The sequence below is a fragment of the Onychostruthus taczanowskii genome, unplaced genomic scaffold (assembly GCF_017590055.1).
Source record: "Onychostruthus taczanowskii isolate IOZ18803 unplaced genomic scaffold, ASM1759005v1 scaffold324, whole genome shotgun sequence".
Lineage (NCBI taxonomy): Eukaryota > Metazoa > Chordata > Aves > Passeriformes > Passeridae > Onychostruthus > Onychostruthus taczanowskii.
Window position 1 is genome coordinate 19,333 of NW_024500617.1, and position 14,568 is coordinate 33,900.

At 53.7% G+C, this 14,568-nt stretch overlaps 1 protein-coding gene across 1 annotated transcript; it reads left to right on the top strand.

Moving 5' to 3' along the window:
• Window positions 1-10,759: 10,759 nt before the first annotated feature.
• LOC121339050 (toll-like receptor 13) lies at window positions 10,760-13,567 on the top strand (the record flags this gene model as incomplete). Its single annotated transcript, XM_041410517.1, has 1 exon — window positions 10,760-13,567. A coding segment is annotated over exon 1 (2,808 nt), but the record flags the coding sequence as incomplete, so codon positions are not given.
• Window positions 13,568-14,568: the final 1,001 nt, after the last annotated feature.

The following is a 14,568-nucleotide window of genomic DNA, read 5'->3' on the forward strand; positions in this document are numbered from 1 at the left end:
CTGTGTGTTTTGGGGGGGTTTTCTGCCCTCGGGGGGAGCTGTGTGGGTTGGGGCATGCTGGGAGGCTTTGGAGACCTCCCCTCAGGTTTTGGGACACAGGCAGCAGAGGCCTTCATCATGCAGCTGCTGGAAGATGCATACCTGTGCTCGCTGCACGCCCGCCGAGTCACCCTGATCCCGAAGGATCTGCAGCTGGCCCAGTGCCTGCGGGGTCCTGCAGGGGGGACATCTCAGTGAGGAGCCCCCAGAGCCCCTGCATAGACTCAACCCCTCGGGCTCCTGTACCAGGACCCCCACCCTGTGGCTCTCTCCTGACAATCTCACACCCCTAATCTTACTGGGCCCTCCTATGAGACCATCATGCTGAGACCCTCACCATGGGGTCCCCCAAGCTGGGACCATATCCTGACATGCCCAATCTGATTTGGGATCCACCACCCCATAGACTCCCCCGTATTGGACCCCCACCTCAGGATACCAAACAACCCCTTCAGTAACTCATCCCAGGCTGGAGGTTCCCTTCCCTAGTCCAGCACCCTCAGATTATTGAGGACCCCTGCCCATGATTCCCCTGGAACCCCCCCTCACCAGAGTGCCAGTCCCAGGGAAACCTACCCAGGACCACCACCTTACTGGAGACCCTCCCAGTTCTCCTGCACCCCACTAAATTAATACATGTTTGTGACCCCCTAGGGGCTGTTGCTGGGGTGGATGGAGGGGATCTGAGGGTGAGGCACCCTAGGGGGGAACTCTGGAGGGGAGGAGAACCCACAGAGGGGGGCTCTGAGAGTATTTTGGGTGAGGGCCCCGGGGATGGGAGCCAGGAAGATCTTAGGGCCTGAGGGGTTCCATGTATAATGGTGGCGGGGGGTCGCTTAGGGGGCGGCACTTTTGGGGTTTGCTTTTTGAGCAGGGGTCAGGGCTTCGGGGGCAGTGCTTAGAGGTAGTTTGAACGTGGGTAGGGCTTGGTACCCCTGCAAGGGCGGGGCTCTGGAAGTCCCCACCCATAGGCGGAGCTCTGGGGGTGGAGCTTCAACGGGGTCCCGGCTATGGGGCGGGGCTTGGGGGGGCACACCGGGGGGGTCCCGGGCTGCTGTTCCCGCTGCCGCCGCTCGGGGCGCTGCTGAGTGGGGAGGGGCGAGGGGCGCTGCACCGGCAGCAGCTGCGCCTGCGCCTGAGCGCGCGGGGGGACCCCAGGATGGAGCCGCCCAATCCCCACCCCCGGCACCCCAACCCACCCCCCCCTCTTTTTTCCCCAGACAGGCTGGTGCTGAGCTTGGTGGGGAATATTTTTGTTACTGAACTTTCAAAGAAAGTTAACAAACTGTGAACAGGACAGAACATTGCTTTTACTAAAGCCCGCTCTCTAGTGACCCTATAAGCAGCAATACATCTGATGATGAGGAAATCACATTACAACCCCAAATTAAAGATGAAACTGTTCTGTGATAGGATCTGCACACTGTTATTAAAACTGTGTAGTACACAGCAACCAAGATACCAAAGTTCGAGGAAAAGTATAGGAGACTTACATGGTAATCAGAAACTGGATATGTTTGGAGAGTGCCTCTGGCAGGGGGTGATTGAATCATTTGTCTGAGGCAGAGGCCTAGTATTTTTAATGGTGGGTGACCTAAAGAAAGGTCTTTAACTCAGAGTACCGCCTATTGAGCCGGAGGTTGAATCCATTAGAGAGGAGTGATTTGCTGAGGACTGAGACCCCAACCATAGATCATGGGACACAGAGTGTATAGAAGGCAGCGTTTTTGCATCTGATGAATGGCAGGTGTTCCAGGACAGCCCTCACCTACACCACTGGTTATTCGAGTATGTGCCTGCCATGGTTAGAGTTCTGCTGGATGTGGTAAAACACTGCGGCAGAATGTCAGGATCACTTGAGGCAAGTATTAACCGCACAGAGAGGAAGACAAGGGAAAAGACCCTTAACATGGGGAGAGAGATCTTCAGGGCTAATTAGCTATGGCAGAAGGATGGGTTTCACTTAACAATTAGTAAACAGAACAACAATCAGGAGATTGGAATTGCACCAAGGAAGCAGATTGCCCAAAAGGGAGCAGCAGGGTCCCAGTGCACGATGAAATGCAGTGTGAGCAAAGGCCTGCAGAAAGGAATTTCTCAGGAAGTGATAAATTATCCACTGCTGTTCTGGAGAATGTAGTGCCTGGGGAAAAGGAAACTTGCACTCCCTTGGCACAAGCAGGATAAAGATGTTGATGTAGGTTGATGTGGGAGTTGGAGCTCCTGGGAGACCATTCATTACTATGGCCCCACAGGCTAATGTAGTTAATTGGAGTCTTACAAACAACTTTCACCATCCTCAGTGAGTTGGGTGCTGGCGGGTGCAAACATTTAAGGAGGCTCACCAAAAATAAGACTTACACAAAAAATGAGGTATCAAAGTCACTACTGTCTTCTGAGATGGAGACAAGAGAAAAACTAAGAATACAAGTGGATAAACTTATGACTGAGAAAGATCATCTTAGGACTCTACTTGCTTCGGCAGAGTGTAAGGAAAGACAATTATTTGAGAATTTGAATAGGGAAAATTATAGAACAGAGAAAGAAGACCTGAGAGAGGAAACCTGATTTATCCCTGTTACTGAGAATTGAACAGTTGCAGAAACAGTTCCAGGAAGAAAATGAGAAAAAATGAAAACTGAAAGAAACAGCAAAGGTGATGCTTAAGCAAGCTACCAATTCACCCTGTATTGTGCAGAGTCCATTCAGGTGGAATTTCCGAAAGCATTCCAGGCACAAGCCAAGTGAGACTGAAATGCAAAAAGTGGAACCCTGTAAATACATACGTACTAATGACCCATACATCCAGATTCCAGTTGGTTCTTGTCAACAATTAATTACATTTCTAATAGATAAAGGGGCACAACATTCAGTACTAACGAAGCAGGATGCCAAGAAGCTGGGTGTATGACCCAGACACCAAGAATTAAAATCACTTTAGTAAATGGAGCAAATGTTATCTGCCAAGCTGCTAAGGTTAATTTATGGTCCTGGATGAGAAGTGGATATTGGCTAGTTGCTTTGCAATCAAATATCACAATGACAATATTTAGGGTTTTGATGTTCTGAGTGATCAAATCTGTTGTCTGCCTGATTGTGGCTGCATTTCTTTTCACAGAGAAAAGCAAGGCACAACTTCCCAAGGATATTTTCTGGGAATCACAGCGAGGAACCTCAGAGAAAGAAGAAACAATTCTTATCTCATTTGCTGTGCCTGTGTTTGTGCAAAAGTAGAATGCAATATGGAGGTTGTTTACCCAAAGTGATGGTGTTTTGTTTGTTTGGCTACCAGAGCCAAGCGCCTGTCCTGACCATCAGTCGGGAGACAGTCACAACATTCTGTTCAGTGGAGTAGAGTGCTTATGCAGTTTCAGTTTAGATGTAATGTAATATAGTATAATAAAGTAATTGATTAGCCTTCTGATATCAGTGGAGTCCTCCTCGTCATTCTTCCCTCTGTCGGGGTTGCCCTGCTTTTACAATACCTGATGGCAGTGAGTCAATGTTAACGTTTGAACATTAGCCCAAACTCTAAACGGAGTCCAGAGACTGTGCTGACTCCATGTGGCACCTGCACTCCCTGATCCAAGGACTGCTGGTGTGTCCCCATGCTGGATTTTTGCTGCAGGGAGAAGTGGAATTTCTGAAGTTCTGGCCAATTTGGCCCCACTAACAGTTGAAGTACCCAATACTGCAAACCCAACAGCCAGAATATAAGCACCCGTGTGCTTGGGCATTGATGGGGTGGTGACAGATTAAGAGAAAAAAGGTATTATCACTCAGTCACACTCCTATCTCTCCTGTCTGAGATAATGGCCAGTGATCATTTTAACACCCTCCAGTCTCATAGAACTTGCCAGTGTTTAGCCAATGTTTGCCGTTGGCATTGCCATTATGTCACAGATCACAGAATATTCTGAGTTGAGAGGGACCCACAAAGATCATCAAGTCCAGCTGTTATGTGAAAGGGCCATACACAGATTGAACCAACAACTGTGGTGTTATGAGCACCATGCTCAGTCCAGCTGAGCCAGTCGTAGGGTCTGAAAGAGCCGAACAGACACTTGTGGCTTACGGTTTATTACGGGCAGTTGAACACTAGTACCACATCTACAGTCACTGCTGTACTAAAGTTTGCAGAACTCATAGCTCAGATTAGGAGAGCACCTTACCCATGGAGGACAATACAAATTGCAGGAGACCTCCCCTGAAAACACGGGAAGCAGCAACAGAAGAGGGCAAGCACTTCATAAAGTAGAAGTTGAGATTCCTCCTGAAGAATGTCAAAGCCTAACCCCATGAAAGACCAAAGAAATATTCACTATTCAACTCAACTGCATTTAAAGAGATGGAACAGAGAGATTCTGAGTGGGAAAAAGGAATTTCATTGTTAGTCCGAGTGGTTAAACAACTTGAGCCACTAAGGGATAACCTGTTTATTAAGTTTCTTTTTCTTGGGCCAGGTCTCCTAAGCCCTCAAAAAGAAACATAGTACACCCAAGGATAGCTCAGCTATTACTTTGGGGGCATAAAATAAGCAGGATGACTTCTGCTGCAGTGTTAGAAACAAAGAAGGTTTAATAAACGGCAAAATAACAAACAGAAAAACTCGAGCCAGGTGCAGAGGTCTGATCCTGGTAAAAACACTTCACAAAAGTCTTTTGCTCTTTTGTTCTCTTCTTTTTCTAGCTGATGGGTCAGGCAGGACTTTTTTGGCTTCTATCCAGTTAGATGTCATCTAATGTTTGGTGAAGTCCCTGAGGTCCTATGAGGTGACTTTTCAATTAATCGTTGAGAGAAACTTCTGGGCTTCTTTCCTTTTTTGGGGGACAAGGGTTAGTTTTGCCACTCTGTCACTGGGGGCTCACTCCTACACCTGTTCAGGCTAATGAGTTGCACAATCTACCAAGGGACAAGGTGGATTGAGTCAGGTTGCAGCGCTTAAAGCTGTCCAGCTGGATTTGGATAGTACCGAACAAGAGAAGTGGCTGAGGCTCTATCTCTACACCGACTCACAGATGGTAGCTGATGCTCTGTGGGGATGGCTGGAATGCTGGAGAAAGGCCAGCTGGCAGTGCAGAGGGAAACCCATCTGGGCCGCTGAGATTTGGCAGGACATTGCCACTTGAGTAGAGAAGGCGGCTGTGAAGATTCGACACATGGATGCACATGTACCCGAGAGTCGGGCCAATGAAGAGCATCACAACAACAAGCAGCTGGACGGAGCTGCCGAGGTGAAAGTATCACAGGTGGATCTCGACGGGCAGCACAAGGGAGAATCATTCCTAGCTCCTTGGGCCCATGGTGCCTCTGGTCATCAGGGGAGAGATGCAACATACCGATGGGCCCATCACCGAGGGGTGGATCTTACTGTGGACAACATCTCACAGGTCATCCACAACTGCGAGACCTGCACTGCAATCAAACAGGCCAAGCGGGTGAAGCCTCTGTGGTGCGGTGGGTGATGGTTGAAGTACAGGTATGGGGAAGCTTGGCAAATTGACTACATCATGGTTCCTCAAACCCACCAAGGCAAACACTACGTACTGATCATGGTGGAAGCCACCACTGGATGGTTGGAAACCTACTCTGTGCCTCATGCCACTGCCCACAACACCATCCTGGGCCTGGAAAAGCAAATTCTGTGGAGATATGGCACCCCTGAGAGAACTGAGTCAGACAACAGAACCCATTTCAAGAACAGCCTTTTCAACACCTGGGCCAGAGAACATGGTATTGCATGGATATATCATATCCCCTATCATGCACCAGCTGCCAGGAACATTGAACAGTGTAATGGACTGCTTAAGACTACCCCGAAGGCAAGTGGTGGGGGAACCTTCAGAAACTGGGAAATGAACTTAGCAAAAGCCACTTGGATGGTCAATACCAGAGGGTCCATCAATCCAGCTGGTCCTGCCCAGTCTGAATACCTGCACACAATGGATGGAGACAAAGTTCCTGTGGTACACATGAAAGGTATTTTAGGAAAGACTCTTTGGATTAATCCCACTGCAGGGGCAAATCCATCTGTGGGATTGTTTTTGCTCAAGGACCTGGTTACACTTGGTGGGTAATGCAGAAGGAAGGGGAAACCCATTGTGTACAACAAGGAGATCTAATTTTAAGTGAGAACTGTGTGAAAAGTTTCATTCTGTATTATATATATGTAAGAGGATATTGGTTTGGGTATAGATGGTAAATGAATAAGGGGTGGATTATGTCCTGGGTTACAATATAAAGATGTATTCTAGTCCCATCCTCAAGAGCTGTTGAAACCAAGAGGGGCATTGTTTTTTCCTTATCTCCTGTTAATGGGCCCACCAATACCTTTTCAAATGACTCAGAGATAACTCCCTCCAGGAGCCGTTTCTGTTTAATGGACCCAGGACATGACTCAGAAAATAACAGTCCATTGTGAGATGCTCCCCAGGGGGGAGGAGCTAAGCATCCCCACCTGGATATAATCTGGGCTTTGGCACACAACAAGCAGTCTTTCCACTGGATTCCCAGAGGAACAGACACCCTTACCCACTGGATTTCCAGAGGACAAGAGCTACCAGATTGTTTCTACAGGATCACCACTTCAACAAGACCATTTCATCCGGACTGCTGCTACCACCCTAACCAGCATGGTGTCAGTTGCATTCTGACTGTCAGTGGTTTTTCTTTTGTATAATTCCATATATTTTTTTTCCCTTTTCTTAATAAATTGTATTTCTGACTTGGAGTCTCTCACTGGTTTTGCTTTCAAACCAAACACCCATACCCCTCCAAATGCCTCCCATATTCCCCAAATACAGATGGACACATGGGTCTCACCTGAACCTCACAACTATAAAGAACCTCATGGTAGTCAAAGAACTGACCCCCCCAAAAAAGTACCTCCTTGTGGTCAAAAACTGCCCCTGCATCCCAAAATACCCCCTCCCCCACATACCCACAAACCCTTTCTAAACTTCACAAATACAAGTGGGTGTAGGGGTCTCACCTGGGCTTTGTAGGTGAGCAGGGTGATGTGGGTGATGCTGTACAGGGTCATTTACATGGAGAACTTGATGGAGTTCCCCAGACAGTCTGATGTGGCCCCTGAAAGCATCAACCCTGTGAGTGCCCCACAGAGACCCCCAAAACTACCCCACAGACCCTCCCCAAATGCTCTTCAGGCACCCCTGGCTGGCCCTGTGCCCCCCAGCCACCTCCCCACACCCTCCGTAGTACCTGTGATGGAAAAGCGCTTGCCCAGCAGGATGAGCATGAGGAGGAAAATCAGGAAACTGATGGGGTGGGGGGAGCTGCTGGCATGGGGGTCTGGGGAGGGCTGGATACTCCCCTTCATCACACCCCCCACATGAGGGTCTCTGCACCCCCACACCTCCTGTACTCCCCCAAGCCCCTCACTACCTCCCATGAACTCAAAGTGCCCCTGGTGCTCCCCCATATCCCCTGTACTTTGCTGTGTAAGCCCTGCAAATGCACCCAAAGCCCCAAGCCCCATCAAATCTCAATGTGCCCCTTGGACCTTGTGTCACGATCTGTCCTCGAGGACAAGATTCGTGGAGGTTCTTTTCACTGATCTCAGGGTGCAAAAACTGACAGGACAAGGGGGTTTTGCAGTGAAAATCAAAAACAAATGTACCTTTATTGAATGACCACAGCAAAATGCTATAGGGAGAAGGGGAATGAAGAAAAGGGAAAGAATAAGGAAAAAAGAGGGGAGGAAAAGAAAGGAGGGGTATAGCTAGCAGATGTGGGATGACCGGGTCCTTCGAAGTCCAGTTGACGAAGCCTGTCACATGGATGCCAGGGGAGGTCCCAAAAGCCCCTAGCTAACTCAGGGGTTTTTATTACTGAAAATTGCAAAGGGGGGGAGATCAGATACAATAGTCCATGATCTCAGCAGTGGGCGAGAGCCGTTGTCTTCTCCGTCCAGTGGTCACTTGCAAACTTCCTTTGGTCACTTGGCCTCCCCACACACCTTCCCCCCCACCCGTGGTAGAGATTTCAGTCTCGGTCCTTGTGGAGGAAAGGGGAGCTTTTTCATATAGGAGTCTTATGTCTCAGTCCTTGGGGGAGAAAGACTTCTCTTACCTCAGTCCATCTGTCATGGTAGTTGATGTACGGTAAAAGGAAAGGTCTTTCTCATGGTGACCACTCAAAAGGTCATTCCAGAGAGAAAGTCTAGCCAAGTTAGGAGGTCGGGGAAATTCCAGAATCAATGTTGCTAAGTGATGCAGGTGAAGGAGGGCACAGTGACCCTTTCCTTATTCATTGAGTGCAGCGTCCCTGAGGTGGACAAACACACCTGTGGAAACATTGGCTTGGCTTGGTGGGTGACAATTCAAGCAGGATCAGGATCCTAGAGCAGGATCTTTTTCCCCGGTGGTCTCGGCTTTCATGATGATCGAGAGATGGAAGGGAAATTTCAGAGAGACACTCACACCTTGACACCTCCCAATCTCTGAAGATCCCCCAAATCCCAGTATAACTTCCCCAGACCCCAATGCTCTCCAGTCGCCACAGCTGCTGCTGGCTCCCACAAACCTGCCCATAGCCCCCCAGGCTCCCCCTTCATGCTCCACGCTGGCAGCTACCATGAGCATCCTGCAGGTGGTATGGAGCAGCTGCCATCCCTAGACCAGGTCTGGGGGGACTGGGCAGAGAGCACAGGATCTCTGAAAGCACTGCCTCCCCCCAGGCCCCCTTGAAGCTCAGATTTCCCTCCAGCCGCTCCTTGATGAATAACGTAAGGATGACGATGAAGATGAGGAGGAAGGTGATGTCTGTCTCCAGAATGTCTGGGGAAGGTGGGGGGTGGGGCGAGAAGGGGTTCACCCCATGAAGCCCCCCAGTACCCACCAGGCTATCCACAGATGCCCCCTGCGTTGCAGCCCCACCATCATTCCCCTTGTTCCCCTTCTACTCCAACCCCTTCAGCTTCCTCAGATGTCAATAACCTCCAATATATTCCCCATAGTGATGCACTCCAATCCTTGAACCCCCCAAACAGTCCTCCAGACCCTCATATACGTCCCCATCTCAATGCACCCCAATCCCTGCAGACCCCCAGACCATAACTCCCTAGAGAGCCGCAGACACTGATGTACACCATCCCTTCAGCCCCTCCAGACCTTCTAGACCCCGATAAGCCTCCTCAGACCCCCTTAACCCCCATTGTAGCCCCTGATCTCGGTGCACGCCAGTCCCCCTCCCAATGTCTGTCCCCCGGCCGCGGCGGCACCAATCTCATCAGCCGAGAGGGGCTCCGTCCGGAGGGAATCCCCGCTGCTCAGCACCATCTCGTACTCCAGCTCCAGCCCATCGCCCGGGGGGCAGATGGGGGAGCCCTGCCTTTGCTGAGGGCTACGCGCCACCAGCGCTAGCGCACGGAGCAAAAGCTGCGGCAGCTGCACAGCACAGTCCTCCCCCCCACAACCCCATAATTCCTCCATGCACCCCAGTCCCTGCAGCCCCCAAATCTCCTGAGCCCGCTTATAATCCCCCAGACCCAAATATGCCTCCCCATCCCGATGGACGCCCCCCGCCTCCCGACAGGGCCCGCCCTGTGCGCTAGCCACGCCCCCTCCAGCAGGGCCACGCCCCTCACCCTGATGCTTGGCGGACCGTGCCCCCACGGACCACGCCCCCGGCATGGATGACGTCTTTGTCTAGGCCACGCCCGCAAGTCAGGCCACGCCCCGTGCCCGGCGCCGCGCCTCTGTCCCGGGATGGACCGGGCCGTGCAGCCCCGGGGCGCTCCGTGCCGCCCGCTGGCACCGCGTACACCCGATACAGCCCAGTGCAGCCCAGTGCAGCCCAGTATAGACCAATGCAGTCCAGTATAGCCCGGTATAAGAGAGAATAAGCCAGTACAGCCCAGTATTTCCCCCAAAGGAACTAAAACCAGGTGCTTCAGTCTGAGAAAGGAGAAGAGGAACAAAGAGCAGCACGTGGCAGCAGGGGGACGGTGCGGGGCGGGGGGAAGGGAAGAGGCTTGGGTGTCCCAGGGACCCCCCCAGACCCCAGGAGTCTGCGCTGGGGGGGTGACCCAGCTGTGTGGCCGCGTACCCCTGCCAGCCCCTCGGGGCCCCTTAAATCTGTCCAGGCGGGGGCGTCCCCCACCCATGTCACAGGGAGGTGGGTGGGGCAGTAGTGACTAAAAGTGATACCCTAAACTTCCCGTTTCTAACCCCAAAATCACCCAAAGCAGAGGCAGTGGCACGGTGGGAACTTTATGGGGAGCAGGGGGTCCCCAAAATCCCTGGGGACTGGGGGGCAAGGGGTCCTTGGGGTGTGTGGAGGTTCTTTGGCCCTGGGGGAGGTCCCTGGGCTGTGATGGGGGTCCCTGGGGTGTGTCTGCCTGGGCTATGAATGGAGGAGGTCTCTGGGCCCTGAAGGGAATCCCTGGAGTGTATGTGTGTGAGTCCGTAGGGTGTGGACAAGGAGTCCTTGGACGCACAGTGGGGATCGTGGTGTTCTGGTGGGGGTCCCTGGAGTGTGGATGAGGGGTCCCTGGGCCCTGAGTAGGGTCTTTGGGATGTTGATGGGGTCCCTGGGTTGTGAGGGGATTCCCTAGGGTGGTGGGGATTCCCTAGGGTAGTGGGGATCCCTGAGCCCCAAGTGTAGTCCCTGGGCATTGAGGGGACTCTCTATGATACCAAGGACATGCCTCATCCTACTCTCTCCCACTGCATCCAGGATGTCCCCAGGGTGAGGCAGGATGTGCACCCCACTGCTGGTGACGCTGGTGACACTGGTGATGGTGCCTGCAGAGGTCTCTCCCTATGGCTTCCACAACTGCATCCAGGCGCCATGGGATCCTGGCCTGTTCCGCTGCATCCAGCGCTTCCTGAGCACTGTGGGGGCTGCAGTGGGCGACCTTCCCTCCACTGCCACATCCCTCAACCTCTCTGTCAACATCTTGCGCCAGGTGCCCCCCGGTGCCTTTGCCCACCTGCCGCGGCTCTACACCCTTGATCTGACCCACAACCTGCTGGAACTCTTGGCCCCAGGGGCTTTCTGGGGGCTGTCAGCACTGGCCCACCTAGACCTGGCCCACAACAATATGTCAGTGCTGGCCACAGGTGTGTTCACTGGGCTGGGCAACCTGAGCACACTGCGGCTGGACCACAATCCACTACAGAAGGTGGCCCCCGGCGCTTTCTGGCCGCTGGCTGCACTCAGCACACTCCGGCTGCGGGGAGGCCGGCTCAGCGCACTGGAGCCTGTGGCCATGGCTGTGGGGAATCTGACACACCTAGACCTGCTCGACCTGTGTGGCAACATGCTGTCAACGCTGGGCCCGGGACTGCCGCCCATGCTGAGGGTCCTGAACCTCTGCAACAACTCCCTGGGAGCTCTTTCAGGGGCCACCCCTGGGGTGATGCCCCCAGGGCTGCGTGTGCTCGACCTCTCCTACAACAACATCTCAGACCCTGCACCACTCTCTCACCTGTGCCTGAACAACCTGACATACCTACACCTGGCTGGGAACCCGCTGGATGTGGTGCAGCTGCTGCGCGTGCCTGGAGTCTCCCCATACCAGGTGGATTTGTCAGGGCTGCGGGTGGGTGCAGGCGGCCTGGAATACCTGTGCCAGCAGCTGACAGGACAGCAGCTGCAGAGCCTGCAGCTACAGCGTATGGGGCTTGCATCAATGCCTGATGGGGCTCTGGCCAAGTGTCCGGTCCTGGATGCCCTGGATGTGTCTGGCAACCGGCTGCGGAAATTGGGCTGCGTAGGGCGGCTGCTGAACCGGGAGCAGCATGCAGCACTGCGTGAGCTGGTGGCTGAGCACAACTTGCTGCAGCGGCTGCCATCGTGCAGCAGAACCCCGGTTCTGCAGCAGCTGCACAACGTGTCCCTGCGCTTCAATCGCATCCTAGTGGCTGCTGCGGGTGCTTTTGACAATGCACCAGCACTGCGGCAGCTGCGGCTGGATGTGAATGAGCTGGCACGGCTGGACCGCGCAGCGCTGCGTGGACTCCGCCACCTGCGGCACCTGCGCCTTGACAACAACCTGCTCACTGACCTCCTGCCTGGCTCCTTTGCTGACCTGCACCAGCTGGAAGACCTCAACCTGCGCAACAACCGTGTGGCCGTGCTCTTCCCTGGTGCCTTCAAGGGGCTTGACCACCTGCAGACCCTTGACCTGGGTGGGAACAACCTGCGGCACTTGGCAGCCAAGGCATTCCAGGGCCTCCCGCGGCTTTGCCGGCTTTACCTGGACCGTAACCGGCTGCTGGAGGTGAGGGTGGCCACATTCCAGCCGGTGCAGGTGACACTGGGTGTGCTGGACCTGCGTGCCAATGCGCTGCGCTACCTGAGCCGACACCTGCGGCAGCTGCCGCCTTTCCGCTACCTGCATAACCTCTATGACCTGAAGCTGCAGGCGCAGCAGCCATATGGGATGCGTGTGGTCCCACAACGCTTCTTCCAGGGCCTCAGTGCCTTGCGCTCGCTCTACCTGTCACAGAACTCGCTCTCAGCCATCCCTGCCGATGCCTTTGATGACCTGGCACAGCTGCAGTACCTGACGCTGGCTGACAGCAACGGTGGGATGGGCTACCTGCCTGCTGGCATCTTCAAGAACCTGAGCCAACTGCGCAGCCTGAACCTGGAGAGTGCAGGACTGCGCAGCCTTGGCCCTGAGGTCTTTGGCAACCTGACACAACTGAAGGAGCTGCGCCTGGCCAAGAATGAGCTGCGTACATTGGATGTGACTCTGACCACCCGCCTCCCTGCCCTGCGCTATCTGGACCTGCGCAAGTGCCCACTGAGCTGCAGCTGTGCCAATGCCTGGCTGCCTGCCTGGCTGGCGCACGGGCCCGTGCAGGTGGTCTACCTGTATAACTACACGTGTGGTGAGATGGGTGGGGCCTCCAGATACCTGCACTGCTTTGACACACGTGTGTGCTACCTGGACATGGGGCGGTACCTGTTTGCAGGGACAGCACCGGCTGTGCTGCTGTTGCTGGTGCTGCCACTGCTGCACCACCGTGGGTACTGGCGACTGCGCTACCAGCTGTTCCTGCTGCGTGCGTGGGCACGTGGGCACTGGCGGCGGGAGCAGCGGCGCTACACCTATGACACCTTTGTGTCCTACAACTCCGGGGATGAGCAGTGGGTGCTGGAGGAGTTGGTGCCTGAGCTGGAGCGCGGAGCCCTGCGGCTCTGCCTGCACCACCGTGACTTTCGGCCCGGCCGCGCCATAGTGGACAACATCGTGGATGCTGTGTACAACAGCCGGCACACGGTGTGTGTGGTGAGCCGCGGGTACCTGCGCAGCGAGTGGTGCTCGCTGGAGATCCAGATGGCCAGCTATCGCCTCTTCGATGAGCTGCGCGATGTCCTTGTCCTCATCTTTCTCGAGGACATCCCTGAGGCCGAGCTCTCGGCCTTCCACCGCATGCGCCGTGTGCTGCTGCGGCGCACGCACCTGCGCTGGCCGTCTGAGCCCCCTGCACAGCCCCTCTTCTGGGCAAAGCTCAGGTGTGCCCTGAGCAGGGGGGAGGAGGAGGAAGAGGAGGACAGGGAGAGGGGGGGCAGGGAGGAAGGGTGCCCTGGCACATCTGGGACCCCCGGGGAAGTTCTCCCTCGGGAAGGAAACCTTCTGCCCCAGAATCACTGTTTTTTATCTGGGGAAGGTGTCCTGGGGAGTAGGGGTGATGGCAGCAAGGAGGAAGAGGAGAATGAGGAGAGGAAGATGGGGCAGGGAGGGAGGCTGCCCTGACAGGACTGGGATCACTGTGGAGGTTCCCCCCCAGAAAAGCAGTTTTCTGCCCCAAAATCACAGGCTTTTCTCTTGGAAATATGCTCTGCACAGTGGAGATGAAGATAACAAGAAGGAGGAGGAGGAAGAGGAGGAGAAGGTGGGGGAGGAGGAAAAAGGTTGCTGAAAGAGAGAGCACCTGCTGTAGAGTGACCTCACCCTGGTGTAATGGGGATCCCCAGCGACATTCCAATCAAAAAAATGTGGTTTTGTCCCAAAATCCCTGGTTATCCTCTGAGAAATTTGCAGTTGGAACAATGGTAATGAGGAAAAGGGGAAGGAGGAGGAGGAAAAGAGGGAAGCAAGATGGACCTCAATGTTTAGATGCAGCAAATGCTTCATAACTCAGTTCCTTTTCCCGGCACGTGGGAGCTGCAGCTCTTGCACATCTGGGTCATCCTGGTGTTATAAATGCGAAGCTTGACTAGGCCAGTATTCAAGCAGTAATCAATTTATTAATTAATATGGTAAAGTATGAGCAATACAGAACTGGGTACAGCGGGGGAAGTTTTCCCTCGAGGAGAAGGTGGGGGAGGAGGAAAAAGGTTGCTGAAAGAGAGAGCACCTGCTGTAGAGTGACCTCACCCTGGTGTAATGGGGATCCCCAGCGACATTCCAATCAAAAAAATGTGGGTTTTTTTTGTGTCCCAAAATCCCTGGTTATCCTCTGAGAAATTTGCAGTTGGAACAATGGTAATGAGGAAAAGGGGAAGGAGGAGGAGGAAAAGAGGGAAGCAAGATGGACCTCAATGTTTAGA